Here is a 19,237-nt window from a genome sequence, read left to right on the forward strand (position 1 = left end):
AAAAAAATAATCCCTGTCCCTCAGCAATTTAAAACCTAGGGAAGGAGAGAGCCATGGCACAGGCAACCCCGCTGACCATGTCCAGATCCTAAAGCTCCCCAAATCAACTGGCCAGGAGGTGGGGAGAGCTGAAGCAAGAGGGAAAGGCTCCCACAACAGATCACTGCAGCTTTCTTACTATGGATTGCACTTCTAGACTCCAAGAATTATTTGGAGGAATAGGAAAATACCTCTAAGATCACCAACCCCAACTGTTCACCCAGGAAATGGGAATTTCTGCAGAGAAATAAGGAAAGGTGGCTGCATCCAGCTGCTCTGCCTCTCCCTGCTGCTAAAAGGCATCAGGGAGCTGCCTGACCTCAATATTTATAAATGGGATGAGCTGAGCAGAGCCCCAGGGCAGCTCCAACGATGGCACTTTGCTCCAGCCAGCTCCAGGTTCTGCTCCAGCACAGCCAGCAGCCTGGATGAAATAAATCACATCTGGGTTTTCCACCATCAGCAAAAAAATCCCTCTTAGAGCTCAGAGTGTGGAAAGGCACAAAGAACTGGGGTAGCAGCAAGACGATTCCTGCAATTACATCCCTGGTTACCAACCAGAAACCAGAGCCCTTTTTGGCACCAAGAACTCATGAAGTTTTCAGAGGTTGGTGCTCAGTGGAGAAGCTGTCAGGGAACCAGTGGCTGGGTGGCCCAGGAAGCTCCCTGCACACAGAGACTGGGTCTTTCACCACAATGGATCATCGAATCCAGCTCCTGGCTCTCTCCCTCAGCAGAAGGAAGAGCACTATTCTTTATTTCTGTTCTGGGGGGCTTTAACCCATAATCCTTGCAAACCCTTAAGCAGCCTCTGTCAGAAACGAAGCTGTTTCAGACACAGATGACTAAGGAGCAGCGGAGGGGTGCTGGCTCTCAGGCTGGGGACCAGGCAGCACACAGCCAGACAGGAAGGGTGAGGACTCGGGTTAGTCACTGGAGTTCTTTGGAGCACCCCTCCCTGCTCAAGGAAAGCACAATCTCACTCCCAGGGGTAAATCTGTAGAAAAGAAACACATGAAGCTTTCTGAGGATAGCAGGGTTTTTTGGACCTGTCCACTACCTATTACCCTCTTTGGGCTGACATCAGGGGACAGGTGGAAAAGATGGATACACAAAGCCACTCCCACCCAAACCCCTCTGCTCACTGCATCCCACAGGCGCCCAGTCTGAGGTAAAATCCAGCACACTCAAAGGGCTTTATTCAATCCGTGTTTTAATGGACTTGAACAGACAACATGGTTTCCATAGCAAAGGATCATCAGCCCCACCTTGTACAAAAACAGAGTTTAAAAACATAAAAGGAACACAACCTTAAAAAAAAAGCCCAAAAATGGGAATTTATTTTAAAAAAAATTATACAAAAACACCTCTGCCTCCTCACACTCTTCCTGCCTCTTGGAACTTCTTGAACAGGGGTTCATCAGCCCGCAGGGGGAAGGTCAGAGCCCGTTTCTGGTAGTACATGGAGTCCATGGCCAGGTTGTCAATGACATCAGCCAGGAGATGGGCTCTCTCCACGGAGCTGCCCGGTGCATCATAGCCCAGGGCAGTGAAATGCACGTGCAGGTGGTGGTAGGAGGGCTGGTAGTGCAGGTAGATCCGCAGCTGGGAGCCGGGCACACCAAAGCGCTTCACGATGGCCTCCTGCAGAGGGGAACAGAGATCAGCACTGGCAAAAACTCGGATGGATGGGGAAGAGCATTTCTGGATGGCAGGAATGGGGTAGAGAAAGGTAAAAAGGGAGTTCAGTTCCCTTCCAGAAGGGAAAGGGGGAAGTTTGGAAGGCCAGAACTCTTCTCCATCCTCCATTTCAGCCTCCAAGGGGACAGAGTGAGGCCTTTGGCTGCCCCACTTTTATCTCTCCACGATGGGATGTGCTATCCACCCCTATCATTTTCCCTTCCACCCTTATCACTCCAACTCATTGGAGAAGTAACAGGGATCCGTTACCAGCCAGTGTAATTAAAGCTATGAACAGCAACAGCAAACTCCGGCACGCCGGCTCCGCTCGCTGCAATCCCCTGACTAATCTCTTAATTAATCTCCCACCTTCCCTAGTGCAATTACTTTCCAAACTCTAACACAGTGAAGGAAAGAGAAGCTACTGCACATCTATCACCCAAACACACCCTGTGGAAAAACACATCAGCCAGTGAGAACAGGCAAGGGATTGGGACAGGGGTGTTAATGTGAAGAGCTCACTGCTAACAGGAAGTACAGAACATTCCTACAGCACCTGGATGTGGCATGATCTGGAGAAGGTGCTGATGGAGAGCAGGAGCCAGGCTGTCCGGGCAGAGAGCGCAACACAGCCCTGTTTCATGACTCACTGTCTCCTGAGGAGCAGTCCCCAGGCAGATGCTGTGCCAGGAAACCCAGGGAGTGCCTTTGCAGAGGCAGCCAAGCTCTCCCTGGCCAGGAGAGCAGCATGGGACCAGCCTCACACCCACCTTCCCTTCCTGCAGGACGTTCCTCAGCAGCGGGAGGTGCTCGGCCCTCAGGTCCCTCAGAGACTTGAGCTCCCGGCGGTGCACGAGGGCGATCAGGTACAGGTCCTCCATCTGCAGACACAGCATGGCCATGGAGGGGACACAGAAACAGCACATGGAGACAGCACTGCTTTGGGCCTGACACGCCATTCACAGCTTCCCAGGCTGCTCTAGAGGGATCCTGGTGCCATACAGGGACATTTGTGCTGCACAGGGATATTTGTGCTGCACAGGGACATTTGTGCCATGCAGGGATATTTGTGTTACACAGAGTTATTTGTGCTGCACAGGGATACTTGTGCTGCACAGGGATACTCGTGCCACACAGGGACATTTGTGCCATGCAGCGATATTTGTGTTACACAGAGTTATTTGTGCTGCACAGGGATATTTGTGCTGCATAGGGATACTTGTGCCATACAGGGATATTTGTGTTACACAGGGCTATTTGTGCTACACGGGGATACTTGTCTTACACACGGATATTTGTGCCACACAGGGATTCTTGTGTCATACAGGGATATTTGTGTTATAAAGGGATTCTTGTGCTATACAGGGATACTTGTCCTCAACAACCACAGGGGCTGAATCTCCCAGTATGGGATGAGCTCACCCACAATCCCACTACACCTCAAAGCATCATTTCTGGTGAAACTGGGTTTTGTCCAGAAATGACCAGAAGAGAACAGCCTCATCCCAGCCCATAAACAGTGGGATCACAAACACTTTCTCAGCTTTAGAGGCAGATGGAGTGATCAGCCCTCTTGTACTGTGAGCACTGCACTCACTGCTGCCCTTCCACCTTCCCAAGCCCCTCAAAAATGCTTTCTGTGTATGACTGGAGGCTAGAGACCACCAGCAGGCACCCACCAGACATGTGGGGTCACTGAGCCCTGCCAGCACCCCCATGCACAGCCCACACAGTTTCTCAGTGCCAGCTGATACGCAGCACTCTCAGATGAACATTTACAGTGAACCACTGTGGAGACCCAAGAGCCTACTGTGGAGAAAACAACAGTGATGCTCTGGGGAGATGCACCTTGGGCTCCAGGCATTCCCCATAGCTCAGGGTGAACAAAGAATCTTCCCGCATGGTACTCTGCAGCACCATGTTAATTTGTCCCAGTTCTGCCCTCCCCACTGGCCCATTGGCCTTCCCTACCCCTTTTACCCTTTTATGTTCATGTTCTAGAGAGCTCTCCCTTCCCCATCACCCCACTGGTTTGTGTAACCCTGCCCATCCACCCTGGCATTGCCTCTTGGTCCCTTCCCTGTGTACCACCCCTGAGCCCTCAGACCACTGGATCCCTGAGGCTCTCCTGTGCCCCCTCTTTCCCTGTATTTATACCCTGGGCCCTCCTTTGTCTTTGGCCCTGGACCCCTTCAGCGTGTTGGAACTCCTGCCTGGACCCTCATGTGTCTTCCCAGCCAAGCTGCTGCTGTGTGTGTGAGTGAGAGAGTGAGTGTGAATGACTGTGAGAGTGAGTGTGAGTGAGTGCTGGTGCTCTCGTGGCTCCTGCCTACTGGTCTCAGGGAAGGTTGTGTCCACCACCACCACCATGGACTGCAACAAACCAGAGGGGCTAAAACTGAAACTGAAAACTTCCCCAGTGATAAGCTCTCTACTTTTCCACTGTGCAAACAGCTGGCCACTTTTGAATCACATCAGTTCTATAAATAACAATTTTCAAGACCTAATTGGTCACAGTACAAACCCAGGGCAGTTAAAATATGTCCCTTGAGCAGCTCTCAGACAAACCTTTGGCATCCCCTGAAGCGCTCAGCACATTCAATATTTAACATGACACAAAGCTGTGGATCATTACACTTGAACAAAAATAAAAATCCCAGTCTCCTCCAGCTCAGTTAGTGGCTTTATAATATAAACAGTGGAAAGTAAAGGGTTTGGATATTTGAGATCCAGCAGATCTCTTCAGAGCTGTGAGAAACCCTTTGCAGCTCTTTGGAAACAGACGCTGGTCTCAGAGGATGCTCTCAGGATTCTTCACAAAGCTCTTGAAGCAGGGAGCTGTTCCTGCAGCCAGCCAGCACAGCCATGCTCAGGGCTCCATTTAATTCCCATGCAAAGCTCCAGAAAAAGACAGTGTATCAGCTTGTGCTCTTTGGCTCCAGGCTGGCTGGTGAGAGGAAAAGCAAACAGCTCTTCTCCTTAGAACAACATCTGCATGTTGCTGTTTGAAACAAATAAGCCTGTTGCTAAAAAGGCCTGGAATGATGTCATGCCAGGCATCGCTTCAGGCAACGCCTCAGGGCTCCTGCAGATTTGAAATCAACTCAAAAGTTGTGAAAGAAAAAAAAAACAGACAAAAAACAAAAAAGCCCAAAAAACCAATTCAAACCGTTATCAAGGTTGGGCAGCAGCACCCAGAAGCTGAGGGTAGCAGATTTCACAGTGCTGAAGGGAATTTCCCCTCCCATCCAGCAGTCTGAAATAACTGCAGGTGAATTCAGAGGATCTGTGGGCCAGGGACTAAAGGAGTGAGGCCACACTGCTAAAAGGACTTCTGAGGGAGAGTCCTGCTGGGAGCTGCATCTCACCTCCCTGCTGTCATTCAGCAGCCCTGCCTGTCAGGTGGGACGTGGCAGAAGGAACCGGTGTTCCCCAGGGCTGTCAGGATCAGCTCTGGCTCAGTGCCATCCACAGCCAAGAAGAAATTCCTTGGCTCAAAGGCAACCTGGGTGCTGTCTGCCTGCCTGGGAAGGAGATTGGCAGAGCAAAGGGCCCAGATAGCTCCAGGGATGAGTGGGGTGCAGACAGCAGCCCAGCAGCTGTGGAGAAGTCCAGAAGATCCTGTTCAGCACTCCAAGAGGCAACAGGAACACGGGAAAACCTCCCCTAAGGACAAACCCTACCACTGAGGCACTCCCTGACCACGCCAGCTGGGAGATGTGAATGTAGCAGTCTCTGGAGAAACCCAAAGCACAAATTTTAGCCCATCTATGATTTTAGCCCAATCTTGATGTGAGTTGCAAAGCCTGGTTGCAGCACACAAGGATATCCACAAGGCTTTGCTCACAGCCAGGAAGAGGGCAACATGCTGCATGTTTAGGATCCCTAAATATTGCTCCACTGGAAGGGCACTGAGCAGGGCACATCCTGCAAGCTGGACACGTGTCCCCTGTGCTGCAAAATCTCATCAGGAAGAAGGGTGTGTCTCTGGTGACCAAGTGGAAATTCGAGCTTAGTTATCCCATCAGCACTTGACAGGGGATTTTTGGAGTAAGTGATGTGCAAGGAATTCACAGGGAACAGACACTGCCCTGCAGGGACTCCCCGAGACAGCTCAGCTCTGCACCACAAACAGCTGCTCCCTGCACACACACAGGATGGAGCTGCCCACCAGCAGCCTTCTGTTCCCATTTTTTGAGTTTTAATTTCCATTTCTAAGTCTTATTCATACAGCAACTCTCCCCACATGGCCCCTGCAGACGCATATGAGGATCAGAAACACAATGGGAACTTTTTTTTGATGTCACTAATTTCAAGGGAGGGGTGTGTGTATGGAGTTTCATCTCCCCAAATTTAAAGCACAAAAGGGAGCCGGAACCCAAGAAATAATTCTCAATTCAGGATTAGAGCCTGGTCTTAGAAATCACTTTCACCAAGTGGCCACTTCCACAAGGGGTAAAGCACCTGCTCATCAGCCAAGAACCATCTGTTTAACACTGTGGAGGAGAGTTAATTGCAGCAACCAAAGGACAACACAGCTGCTTGGTTTGCACCTCAAGTCAAGGTTTGCAAAAAAACAATAAAGAAAAAAGCCCAAAAAACCAGACAAGTTCAGCAGAACAAATACACAGGGTTTTGGTTTGAGCACATCCTGACAACATTTGGGCTAACATGGACGAGTGAAAGTGAATCTAACAAATGCATCTCAGCAGCAGAGAGAACAGCCTGGGTCTGCAGCATCCCTAATCAGCCTGTGCCAAAAGGCCCTGGCAAAGTCATCACTAACAACAGCGTGCACAGAAACCTACTCAGACTCTCTCAGAGTGCTCTTAGTAGTCTGAAAGTGGACATTTCCTCTGGATTACCTTCAGACAGGCAGCATTAGAGGGGCAAACCAACCTGGTTTTGATTCCACTTTAAATCTGGAACCAGAACAAAACCATTGGAAGGATCTGGGTTTTCATGGACGATTCGATCAGCCTCAGCTTTCTTCTCCAGGATATTATACACCCACTGAAAGAGAAATATGGGATTTATAAAGCAGCAGAGAATTAAAAAACACCACCTCAGGTGCATTTAGACCCTAGCTCATGGATTACTGCACATTCTCTGCAACTACAAAAAAACCCGCCAATTTTATTTTAAATGACCAAGTAATTTGTAATTAATTAGCCATAAAACACCTAATCAACCAATAGACTCCAGAATATTATGAGCACTTCAGTAAAAAGCAGTGGAACCCAGCTCTCGTGAGGCTCAGCAACACCTCTTGCAGCACCATGGGGCTCTTTACATCTTTTTTACCCCCCAAGCTGCTGCAAAATCTTTACAATCAGGTCTGGGAAGGGAACTTGGCTGATTTTGTTCCCTATTCAAAGAGGAAGGAGCAGAGTTGGATGTGGCTCTGGCTGCTGGCAGCTCTCTGTAGGGATTCGAAAGGCCTGTGTTTTTTTGGGCAATGCATGTCTCTTGGCTCCCTGGCTGATTAGAAAACAGCTCACCACTCTTCTTCTTCCATACTTAAGGTTCCAGCCTCCAGGCTGCCTGTAATCCCTGCTCTGGTTATCCCCCCGTGCTCCTCCTGCAAGGCAAAGCACCATTCAGAGAAGAGTAATGGAAATAACCAGGGATAAGTGACAGAGTAAGACCAGAGAAAAGCATCTTTGCTCTCCCTGGCTCCCAGCCTCAGCTCCAGCATCCTTCTTTACACTTCCAAAATGCATGTTTATGCTCTAGCTTTAGCCTAGCTTAAGTACTGGACTGGCAAGAGAGTCCTCAGCCAGGTCCCTGGAAGGTGGTAACACAAGGCGGCAGGAAATTGCTAAAGCTTGGAAGCTGAAGATGTTTGGAAACATCATTTTCCTCACCAAATATAGGTCTGAAATATTCTGGCTGCCCCAGGTGGGTAAGGAAGGTGCAGCCAGGTTCACAAATACACCAAATGAGCTGGGCTGGCAGTGCTGTGCACACCAGACACTTTGGGGGAAATCCATCAAGAGTTTCATTAATCTAATAAACACTTAGGATTGCTGCAAACTGACCTGAATATATCTGGAGGGGAAAAACTACTTCTCATCCCTTGATCTGGGATTTTTGGCTTAAATTGCTATCTTTTCTCCTTAGCATCATCTCAGAGATTAGATTCTTCAAGTGATTCTCAAAAATACAACACAAGCTCACTCTGTTCCATAACCCTGGGAGGGAAGTTCAGAGGGAAGCTCAGCAGAAAATGGACATTTGCTTTTTGGGGATTTTAAGCCTGCTCTGATCACAAGTGCCAAGCTATGAGTGCCCTTAATAAGTTCACTGATCAGATGACTGAATTTTAAACCCAAGGCTGCCTCATGATGGGCAGATCCTTGGCTGGCTGCTCCCAGCACAAGCCTAGCAAGCAGAACACATGTCCAGGGCTGGCACCACAATAAAACCATTATCCTGAAAGCATCCACTTTGTATCTTCCAGCAGGAAACACAGATCCCTCTGTAGTCCCCTGGTATTTGTCACCCCTCACATTTCCCCTTCCACTTGGCAAAAGCGGTTGGATAAAGACAAGGAACAGCATTATTAAATCCCAGAGGTCAAGGACTGACCATGATTTCTCAGCAGATGCTCCTGATGGTCACCAGGAACATGTTTCCATGTACTGAAACCAGCTCACAAGCATTCGGGGCAAGAGGCAGAGTGAGAGCTCAAGCAATTCCTAAAGGCAGCTGCTACACAAAGAAACATAAGAAATTTGGGAGCAAAAGCACAGAGAAAATATTTCATGAAGGCTGTGGCCTGGAAGAAATACACACTTGCCCTTCTCCAGCTAATAAATGCTGCAGTTTAAGGCAGCAGGAAAGATGGGGGAAGGCAGGGGGGAGCATCCAAGGCTCCTGGTTAGTTTTGGGGAGTTATTTTTAATGGAGAGCCTCAGCAGCCCCAGGATTTGGTTGATTCCCCCTTCTGCAAAGGCTGGCATGAATTGATCCCTACAGACTTGTATTCCTTTGATCTCTAAAGGAGAAAGACAGGGAGATGAACAGTCAAAAAGGATAAAGCCAAGGAAAAAGCTGAGGCTGCCTGGAGCAAGTAGAACACTAAAAGTAATAGTTTCACCACATGGAATATGGACTGAGGGGCTGAATGGCAGGAGGAGTGAGTTGTGATGCAGAACATTCTGTGCCTTTCCATTTCCACAACAACCCAGAGACTCCTAAGAAGCCCAGTGAACAACACTCAGGAAGCCAACCTTGGAAAGGAGAAAAAGCTCAGAGTTTCTCCACAAACCTTGGGAAAGACAACTTGAAGTCCAGCTCCAAGGCAAACATTTTTTCTGCAAAAATGGAAAAGGATGTCCCAGCCAACCAAGTAAGAGGGGACAGCACCACAGAGCTGACAGCACAACCAACAGGGAGATGGGGCAGAACACTCCCAGCTCTCCAGCATGGGCTTCAGAGAAGCCTTCTGACAGCAGTTTTGAGAGAGGAAACCAAAGACATCTGTGTCTGCAGGAGAGGGCGTGGCAGCCGTACCTGGATGCTGAAGCTCTGGGACTGGATGAAGGGCAGGGTTATGTTCTTGTAATCCTCCCAGGTTTCACGGATGAGGTGCACTTCCTGACGGAGATACTTCTGGATGTGTTTCTCCGTGGCAGGGTACACCACTGTGGCTTTGATCTCTAGGAACAAACACGTTGACCGAGTTACCAACCACACTGCTTCCGTCAGTCCCCAGCAAACCTGTTTTCCCTTCCAAAAAAAGCCACACTAAGACATTTTGAAGAGAGGGTGCGGGAGAATGGACATGGAAAGCAAACAAGTGCTTTAACCTCCTGCACTGCTGCTCCTTTTCTGAAGGAAGGAAAAAGCCAAGGGCACAGCCAGGGCCTGTCTTTCCAGTTCAGGTGCAGGAGTTTGCTGTCTGAGTTTTTCTACACTTGCTCTTTCACGCCTATTAGCAACATTGGGGCAGAGGTGGGGCTCCCAGGGCAGTGTTTATGTGCAGTCAACAACCAGGACAGAAACACCACCCTGGGGACAGAGACACATCTTCTTCATACTTAAATTCAAAGCTCACAGGACGCACCCAGCAACTTCATCCAGCCACAAAACCAGATGAACTCCAAGGAGTAGCTTCTTCCCAGAGCTCAGTCAGAGTGCTTGGCCTCGAGCCCCAAGTACAGGAGGCAAAGAAGTCAAGGGCACAGGGACAGATCCAGAGCAACCAATGTGAGCTAACAGGTCAACACAGCTTAGGATGAGCCAAGGGAAGAGGGCTGAGTGACCCTCTGCCCACAAAAACCAGTATTTACCCCGGCAAAAAGAAAACATCTTCTGTTTGCCTCAAGATTGGAACTTTGCTGTGTAATTTCTGTGGCACTAAACAGGATGCAAGTGCTCACCTTGTCAACCTGGCAGCTGTGATGCCAGCAGCAGCACATCCTACTCACAGGGCCAAAACACACGGAAAACATCCGTCTTTGGCCAAGATCGGATGTGTGATACGGAGCCTGCCACAGCTCCAAGGTGCTCCAAGGGCACAGGAGTGTCTCTGCCTTCCTAGCTGATACAGAGCTGCTATAAACTTCAGTGCACAAAGGAGAAAAGCCCATGAGTCTGACCAAACCCCAGGCAGAGCAGGCTGAGGCAAGTGACTGGGGCACTGTGAACACTGCAGTCTGTGCCCAGGGTCTGCCACAGGCAGCCACGGGCTGCACACACAGCAGGGCACCAAAGCTGTGCTTCATGACTTAAGTACGTACACAGGCTAGCTAGGCACTGAATACAAACACCTATTTGTTCCCAGAGCCAGGATTTAGGATGGTTTGAGTCTTTTTTAGTTTTCTGCTTTCTGTTTTTTTAAGGTCAGCGCTGCACAATCTGAGAGACTCTGCCTTTTCATTCCATGCCAAACCCAGCTTAATGAAATCCACAGGAAAATGCTGGTAACATGAAATATGAAAATGCAAACCACAAGGGCAGTCTGGTCTGATTCCCACCATACACATGTTCAAACAAGGTTGTTTTCCAGGACTCAATTAGCACTTCTAGCAGGATGATGTAATACCAAAGAAAAAAAGACAAGGCTGTAGCTCTCTTCACTTAAAAAGATCAGCAAAGCACTAGGGAGAAAACAAAAAAGGCAAAAGATAAAATACCACAGCCAGCCTCAGGCTGAAACCTTCACAATCTGATTTTATACCCCAAAAATAGAGCAAGAACTGCAGCAAAAGCCCCTCGGTGCTGGGTGGTGATAACCACAGTGCGTGGGGGTGCAGGGGACCCATAATGGCTTCCCTGGCACCTCCCCAACTTGGGGGTGGCTGCTCAGGGTGCTTTAAACGAGAGATCATAGGACTCCTTAATGTGCAGCTGCAGCTGAGCAGATGTTTGCAAGAGAAGGCAGGGGAAAGGCTGCGGTTCACTTAGGATTATTTCCCTTCTAAAGGTCTCATCAACCCCAAAATGCCCCAGCGATGCTAATTAGCATCAATCACTGCAGCCAGAGAGGCTGTTTGATACCTGCTCAGAGCCTGACAGTCCTTAGGAGCTGCACACAGGATGCCAAGGCACAGCTGAGCCCAGACTCGGCTGCAGGAAACATCCACAGCGAGACCAGGCTCGCCCCAAAATCTTCCCAGTGCTGGCACACGGCCACGCTCCGGTTTCCAAGTCTGCTCCTGGCAGGCTCCACATGCACTGGAGCAGCACGTAGGCTGTGGGGCACCCAAAACCTGCCCCGGCCTGGAAATGGGGGTAGGGAACCACCAGACACGTGATGTGGGTTTCTAAGCTGGCTGAAGCATCAGGGATTGTCTCTGCTCACATCTGAGTCACATCAGCCAGGCTGTTCTCGAACGCCGGCCCAGGGCCACCACACAGCATCTGTGGTTTATTCTGGAAGGCAGGGCTGACCATCAGCTAACTGGAGGTTATAAAAAGCCAGGAGGTTTAATTGAAGGAACCTGGATGAGCAGGAGGCAGACAACAACTGCCCAGGCTGGTCACTCTATGACAGGCACTTGAGAGGAAACTGCCCAGGAGAAAAGGAGACTCAGATTGACCAGAAAAACACTTCTCCCCTCTCCTGCTAAAAACAAGAGAGGAAAACACAACCCAAGACAAAAGGAAAACCAGAACACCATTTGGGGAACTTAAGGGAAAAAAGGCTGGAGGCAGCTGCTGTCAGGAGAGGATGAAATATGAGCAGACAGAGCTCGTGCAGGTAAGAAAGGGCACACTGAGCTCACTAAGGATGCCTCATCCCTTCTCGTGCCCCAGGCTCTGCCAAAATCCCCCTCCAGCTCAGCACATCAGGGAGGAGAGGCCTCACACTCTCTTCTCCCTCCCCACTGCAGCATTAACACCTAATGCCAGCCTGTTTTAGACAGATGTAACCCTGCCAGGGAGTCAGGAGAAGCACACAGGGTGGGCACAACCTATTTCTCCTTTTGGGCAGGGGTGCTTTTTCTTCTCTTTGCTAGCAGGAAGAGGAGTTTTCATTTATAAGCTTCCTAATCAACCTCATCAAGAGGTGCAGGAAGGTGCCAAGGCTGAGGAACAACAGGCAAGTCGACATTTGAGCTCTTGCAGGTTTTTTTTCTCTTTCCTGCTGCACCCAGCTCTGAGCTGTCTTCTCACCATCAGCGCCTTGGATGCAGCCCTAACTAAATATATAATGCCCTAAGTAAATATGTAACACACAACCTCCCCTTCTGCATGAACAGTCTCTATTTGGTTTTATTGTTACAACTGCAGAGGGGTCACACAGGAGCACCCAGCCCCAGCCAGGTGTGCCCATGGCTTTGTCCCAAACAGCTGGGGCACTCTTAAGTGAATGAATTAAAGCTGCAAAGGATAAAGCCTGCAAGAGCTCACAGTTTCCAAGGCCAGCACATGCCAGGGCAAGCCAAGCATGCTGCCAGGGACTCAGCTAAGGCTGCCTGGCCCCTGGGGCTCATGCCAGGACTTGGGGGGCTCAGTGGACTTTAGCTGCAACAGGCACTGCAAAGAAGAAAGTTGCAGTTTACCATGCCTGCAAAACACACAGTAAAGTACAATGACACCTCCCACCATCCTCCAAACCACCCCACATGTTCCCACAGCTTCAGGCTCGAGCTTTTTGTTTTAAGTGTAAATGCAAGAAGTTTCCTTGGCTGGGCAAACCCCAGAGGCAGCCAAAGCATGGAGACGCAGGGAGAAGAACCAGCCTTCCCACTGCAGCTCCTGCAAGTTTCTCCAGCTCCTCACTGCCTGAAACCAGACTCTTTTGGGATGTGGATTACTTCCTGCATGACTGAAAACTTTCCTTCCACATTCTCCCATTTCTCCCACAATTTCTCCACCCCGTGTTGGAGCAATGGAGACAGAGCTTCTCTCGTTGTGCTTGTTTTAAGATGTTTTTATCTTAAGATAAAAAGATAAGCAGCTTAGGCCTGCAGCCAAGGAGCAAAGACTCCTTAGAGAACTGATAAGAGCCCTTCAACCACACCAGCACAGCTTTGGAGAAACACAGTCCCACAGCAGCCAGGCACGAAGGGGCTGCTTTCTGCCAATAACATCAAGCTCTCCTTGGCAAATGGGTGTGAGGAATTAGATGTTATCAGGCAACATGCATATTGAACCATCTGGCTTTTACAATCCAACCTTTGGTAGTCAGATAATGCTTCCCTTTCTGTGAAATCAGCCCTTGCTCCCTGCAGGGGAAAGCCAAGGCTGGGGGCTCCTCTCACATCTAGGCTTAAGCTGCCTCTTAAATCAAGGCAATATCCAGAAAGTGGCCCTAAAATAAGATGCACATGGCCTGCCTTTGGTAGCAGCACAGTCACATCAGCTCTGATACACTACTCCCCACAAATTCACAAAGTCTCCTCCCCTCACTCCACAGGTTTGGGTTGCCCTTCAGACAAACTCTGACCATTTACTGGCTTGTCTGCAAATGTTATTTCCCATTTTAGCCTTGACACATGCAGTAAAATCAATGAGATGAGCCAGACTCATCTGGTGCTGCCTTCACACCAGTGTGCTCCCAGACCTAAAAATCTCATCAGAGTGAAATTCATCTTCCCCGAGTGAAATGTCACTTCTGAGGTCAGAGGGGAGTCATTTGCTCAAGTAACATGCTTTGGCCTCCCTTTCCCTGTGTCACCACACAAACAAGTCATCATTGCATGGGGTCTGTGCTGGTTTGACTGCACAGAGGGAGCAGCACCTGACACTCTTCACAGAATCACTGGGTTGGAAGAAACTTTCAAGATCATCGAGTCCAACCCAGCCCCAACACCTCAACTAAACCCTGGCACCCAGTGCCACATCCAGGCTTTGTTAAACACACCCAGGGATGGTGACTCTGCCACCTCCCTGGGCAGCCATTCCAGAGCTTTATCACTCTTTCTGAAATAAATAAATAAATAAATAAATCCTGATATCCAACTTGTATTTCCCCTGCAACAGCTTAAGGCTGCGTGCTCTGGTTCTGTCAGTGCTGCATGGAGAAAGAGACCAACTCCACCTGACTACAACCTCCTTTCAGGAAGGAAAAGAGGCCTATCTCTTTTGTAGAGAGTGATAAGGTCACCCCCACGTCTCCTTTTCTCCAGGCTGATCACCCCCAGCTCCCTCAGTCTTTCCTCACAGGGTTTGTGTTCCCAGCCCCTCATCAGCCTCATTGCCCTTCTCTGGACCTTCTCCAGGACCCTCCACATCCTTCCCAAACTGAGGGGCCAGAACTGGACACAGCACTCAAGGTGAGGCCTCACCACTGCCAAGAACAGGGGAAGGATGACCTCCCTGCTCCGCTGGCCAACACGGAGGTGAGGAGCGTCCATTTCCACCTGAATGAAGAGCCCCTGGTACTTGGGAGCACAGAGGCAGCATTGAGAAACACGCTCTGCAGGCAGCTCCTCATGGCATCAGCACGAGTTACTCACAGTCACCACTTCCTCTGTCTTGAGGTCTATCTTACCTCAGAAGCAAGAGGCTGAGTGTGGCAGGGTTCAGCTGCCCAGGGTGCTGTGAAATCCCCCAGGTAAATTCCTTCATCACACAACACAGGGCTGTTCCAAGAAACTCCTTAATGCCAAAGTCTGGCCTTTTCTACAAAATATTTTACTGCATCTTGTACCCGAGTGTAAACTTGCAAGGACCAGGAGATAAAACCCTGTAACTCTAACCCTGCAACTAAGGAGCCAACAGACCCTGTGCAAGGACTCCCTGGGTCTCCAATTATCACTGGAAATCCCAGGTCAGTCAAACCCTTACAGGCAATTCCTCCTGTTTAGGTTTTTAACCCACATTCCTCGTATCACTACATCCTTGGGCTGACTCAGCTCCAAAGGGTGATTTCCTTCCCCCTGTGACACACAGGGCTGTTTGCCCAGTGCCAGCTGCTCACCAGCAGCCCATGCAATGTGCCCACCAAACAGCTATTTGCTGCTAACTGCTTCAAAAGAAGCCTCATTGCTCTCCACTCTGACTCGGGGAGCCTGGACAGCAGCTCCAGGGTCTACAGCCCCCTCCTGATCTCCTGCTTGGGGCTGCTCAGCATCCAGAACGACTTAAGGGGTGCCAAGGAGAGGGGTGGGAAGCAAAGACGCACCACTGGGTAATATTACAAACATTGCAAAAAATTACCTTTTAAAGACAGATTTAAAAGTCATTAAAAAGATAAAGTTCAGCAGAAGAAGAGGCTTCTTCCCCATTCAAACATGCAGGAGGGGTTTTGCACCTGGCATAAGCCTTAAACAAAACAAGGAATTCTGTTGTCAGAGCAGTGTGGTGTTAGTTACACAAGTGCTGTGAGGAAGGCAAAGCAGGGCTGAGCTGGAGGCAGCCCAGGGGATTGCAGTCTTGCAATGCCACCTCGTGGGAATCACTGCAACTCCTGCAGGGCTGGAATACAGCAGGCACCCAAGCAGGAGCTTTCCCAGCTAAGAAAGAGGAGCTTTAACGTCTTCCAACAACACCCGTGGTGTTATGGTGTTTTCCTCAGACTGAAACTCACAGTTTGTAACAACAAAATCTTTAATTTTGAGTCCTTCACAGGAGAAAGGAGTTTTGCACAATTCAAGCTGACAAATCCAGACAATGCTCCCTCCCACACCGTGGGAACAGAGCTAAAACAAGAGCATTTTTGGAAAGGCACATCAAACATCCTGAAAATTTAACTTGGCCCTGTAACAACATCTTACTTAAGGGACTCAGATTAATTTTGACTATTAAACCTGTTTGGCTGTTGTGCTTATGAAAGCATCAATGTGGAATTTATCACTGCAGGTCTGGAATTTAAATACATACCAGCATTCACATGGAATTAATTGTGGAAGGTGATTCAGCTCCACTCAGGTGAGACCCCACCTGCAGGGCTGCCTCCAGCTCGGGGGTCCTCAGCACAGGAAGAACATGGAGCCACTGGAGCAAGTCCAGAGGAAGCCATGGAGATGCCCTGATTGGAACAGCTCTGCTCTGGAGACAGGCTGGGAAGAACTGGAGCTGCTCAGCCTGGAGAGGAAAAGGCTCTGGGGAGACCTGAGAGCCCCTGCCAGCACCTAAACGGGTTCCAGGAGAGCTGGAGAGGGACTGGGGACAAGGGATGGAGGGACAGGACACAGGGAATGGCTCCCACTGCCAGAGGGCAGGGCTGGATGGGATATTGGGATGGAATTGTTCCCTGTGAGGGTGGGCAGGCCCTGGCACAGGGTGCCCAGAGCAGCTGTGGCTGCCCCTGGATCCCTGGCAGTGCCCAAGGCCAGGCTGGATGGGGCTGGGAGCAGCCTGGGACAGTGGAAGCTGTCCCTGCCATGGCAGAGGGCTGCAACAGGACAAGCTTTAAGGTCCCTTCCAACCCAAAATAGTCTGGGATTCTGTGGTGAAACTGAAGTGCCCAAAGACCAGCCCAGCTCTCCAGTGGCAGCTGGAAAGCACCACCACTGCAGGACACCTTCCCACTGGGACCAGAGTCCCCTCCACAGGGTGAGAGCCTTCCACTGCAGCTCCCCAATCTGCCCATCAGTCCTTGTCATACCTGGTTATCAACAGTTCTGTAACACACAGATGTGTGAAATCTTCAGGGGGGTGGGGCTCATCTGCCCCAGCACTTGATGTTATCAGCACTTAAATCCTCCCCCAATAGAAACTGCCTGTCCTTACCAGGTGACAAAAAAGCCCATGAGATGCCACCATGGGATGAATAGCTACCTGCATGTGCCCTGCAGACTGTTCCAAGAGAAACAATCTGGAGGGAGACAACTCTTTCTCACCCAAGAGCACTGAGAGCACTGACAGGCACCCACAGGGAGCCCTCACACCCCTGAGCCTTTCTGCACCTCCATGTACAAGGTCATCAGTGGATGGCCATTCAGTGCCCCATCAGCTGAGCCCCCTGTCCATGGCATGGGATGAAACAGGGCAGCATTCAAAGCCTCACACGAGACACTGCAACAACCCACTGACCTCCCCACCTGGGCCAGGGGTGCTCTGTCACCAAGCCACAGGCAGGGTGGCACAGCAGGTGCAGCAGTGGCACGTGCCCACCTCACTGCACCCTCCCCTCTGGAATGGGCAGGAGCCATATCCTGGCATGCCAGCTGCCCTCCCAGCACCCCTGGGCAGGTCAGGGCACTCACCACTCAGCTCCGGGGGAGGGCTCAGGTAGAAGGTGCAGTAAATGTCATTGTGCATCTGCAGCTCTGCGTGCATGGGCTTCTTCAGCAGGTCTGGGATCTTCTCCTCCTGGAAAGGAGTCTTTTCCAGGATGACTACAGCATCTGTGCCCTCTCCAGAGAGGCCAATCCTCTGGAATACAAATGGATAAAGTCATCAGCAACACAGATCCAGCAGTGGGTGGACAGTCTGAGGTCAGGGATCATGGCAGACACCTCACAGTCCCCCAACAGGCCACACACCCATCCAAAAATAAACAGCACATTTGCCCAGAAGCACAGCAGGAATGTGCTCCCCACCAGGGAACACAGGTGGTTTTTGGGGGAGCAGGGGATGTGGGCAATGACTCAGGCCATCTGCACCTCCCCGGATGCTCCCAGGTTTCCTGCTGACCCACAGCACCAATTTAATCTCAGGCACTTCCCAGGAAGAGGGCAAAGGCAGGTGTGGGGGTTTGCATCAGTCAGGGAGCAAGTTCTGGGGCAGGGGGCACTCACTGCTGCCCTGCTCCAAGGAACCACAGCTCCCGATCCAGTGGCCTCAGCGTGCTGGTTTTGGGAGGTGCTGGGTGTGGAACATCCCCCAGCCTCACTCCTGTCCCTACAAGACTCAGGTGAGGCCTCAGCACACCACCTGGGGCTCACCTGGGGCTCCCAAGCCTGTCAGCTTGAGAAGATGTGTGCTAATGCCTCTACAAACAATTTGATAGGTGTCAATGTCTTTGAAATGGGTCTTAATGTCTCTATCGACTTTGGGCAGTTTGGCTCCTGAATCAGACGCAGGTCTGCACAAGCCTGAACTTCTGAACTTTGGGGGAAAATGCCAGGTTTAAGGGGGATATGGGGCAGGTGGTTCGGGAAGGCTGTACCTCCCCAGTAGCTCAGCCAATGGGGAAAGGAAGAGGGCAACATGGCCGGGAGTTAGGATAAAAGGGAGGCTGCCTTCCAAAACCTGCGAAAAGAAAAAAAAAGAAAAAATCCTGCGGGCATGTGGCCCAGTGGACCCTCTCACTGCATTCAAATAATGCTGAAGGACTCCTCTATCTCCTTTTAAACGTAAACCTCTGGCGTTTGTGGGTTTTCCTGACAGGCTCACAGGGCAGAGCAGGTCTGTGCCCGGCTCAGTTACAGCAGCAGCCGACTCGAGAGCAGAGAAGCAGCCTGGAACCTCCCTGTCCCCACCTCCTGCTTGGCTGCACATCTTCAGGAGACAGAGACAGCTGCACGGTTCCCCCACCATGCACAATCCCAAGAATTATTGCACATTTTCCTGTAACAGCTGTACTGTTTACAGTCCCAGACTCAGCACGCTGCTGGCAATCCGGTGCCACTCCACCTACCAAGCACGAACAGCGTGCTGGAACCCAAAAGCACCCGATGACACCAACCAGAAAAAGGACTGCAATAAGGTCTGCAGCCGCCGGCTCCGCCCGGCTCGGGCAGGGCCCGGCTGGAAGAGCGGGCCGTGCCGTGCCGTGCCGGGCCGTGCCGGGCTGACCGGGGCTCGCGCCGCCGGGGGCGGGGCCGCGCCCTCAGCGGGAAAATGGCGGGCGCGACCGCCCCCCCCCCCCTCCGCCACTCCCCGGTACCTCCGCGTGCAGGAAGACGATCTTGTCCCTCGCCGACTCCCGCAGGACGCGCCGCACCCGCAGGTCCGACAGCGTGAAGGCGGCGGCGGCGGCGCCACCCTCAGTGGCGGCCCCGCCATTTCTCTCCTCCTCCTCCTCGCGCTTCCTCTTCGGCTGTGGGCCCTCCGCCATGGCTCGCGCCCGCCCCCGCACTGCGCACGCGCGGCGCCTCGGGGCGCGCTGGGACATGGCGCCCCCTGGCGGCTCGGAGGTCGCGCAGCCCCGCCGCTCCCTCTCCCACAGGCG

At 51.1% G+C, this 19,237-nt stretch overlaps 1 protein-coding gene across 1 annotated transcript; it reads right to left on the minus strand.

The window, feature by feature from the left end:
* Positions 1 to 1,235: 1,235 nt before the first annotated feature.
* On the minus strand, positions 1,236 to 19,180 carry DCPS (decapping enzyme, scavenger). The gene is made up of 6 exons (XM_064397939.1): positions 18,953 to 19,180; positions 17,328 to 17,496; positions 9,238 to 9,383; positions 6,619 to 6,732; positions 2,490 to 2,600; positions 1,236 to 1,683 (listed from the first exon to the last, which is right to left on the minus strand). The coding sequence occupies exons 1-6, from the start codon at positions 19,178 to 19,180 to the stop codon at positions 1,417 to 1,419; spliced, it is 1,035 nt and encodes a 344-aa protein (XP_064254009.1). The 3' UTR covers positions 1,236 to 1,416.
* Positions 19,181 to 19,237: the final 57 nt, after the last annotated feature.

This window comes from Passer domesticus, chromosome 23, assembly GCF_036417665.1.
Source record: "Passer domesticus isolate bPasDom1 chromosome 23, bPasDom1.hap1, whole genome shotgun sequence".
In the NCBI taxonomy this organism is placed as follows: domain Eukaryota; kingdom Metazoa; phylum Chordata; class Aves; order Passeriformes; family Passeridae; genus Passer; species Passer domesticus.

Excerpts from the sequence above, each read along its gene's own strand:
- DCPS (XM_064397939.1), bottom strand. The coding sequence starts at position 19,180 with ATGTCCCAGCGCGCCCCGAGGCGCCGCGCGTGCGCAGTGCGGGGGCGG. Across the intron at positions 6,733-9,237 it reads CCCAGAGCTTCAGCATCCAG|TGGGTGTATAATATCCTGGA; the intron begins GTACGGCTGCCA and ends TTTCTCTTTCAG. Across the intron at positions 2,601-6,618 it reads TAAAGTGGAATCAAAACCAG|ATGGAGGACCTGTACCTGAT; the intron begins GTTGGTTTGCCC and ends CTGTGTCTGCAG.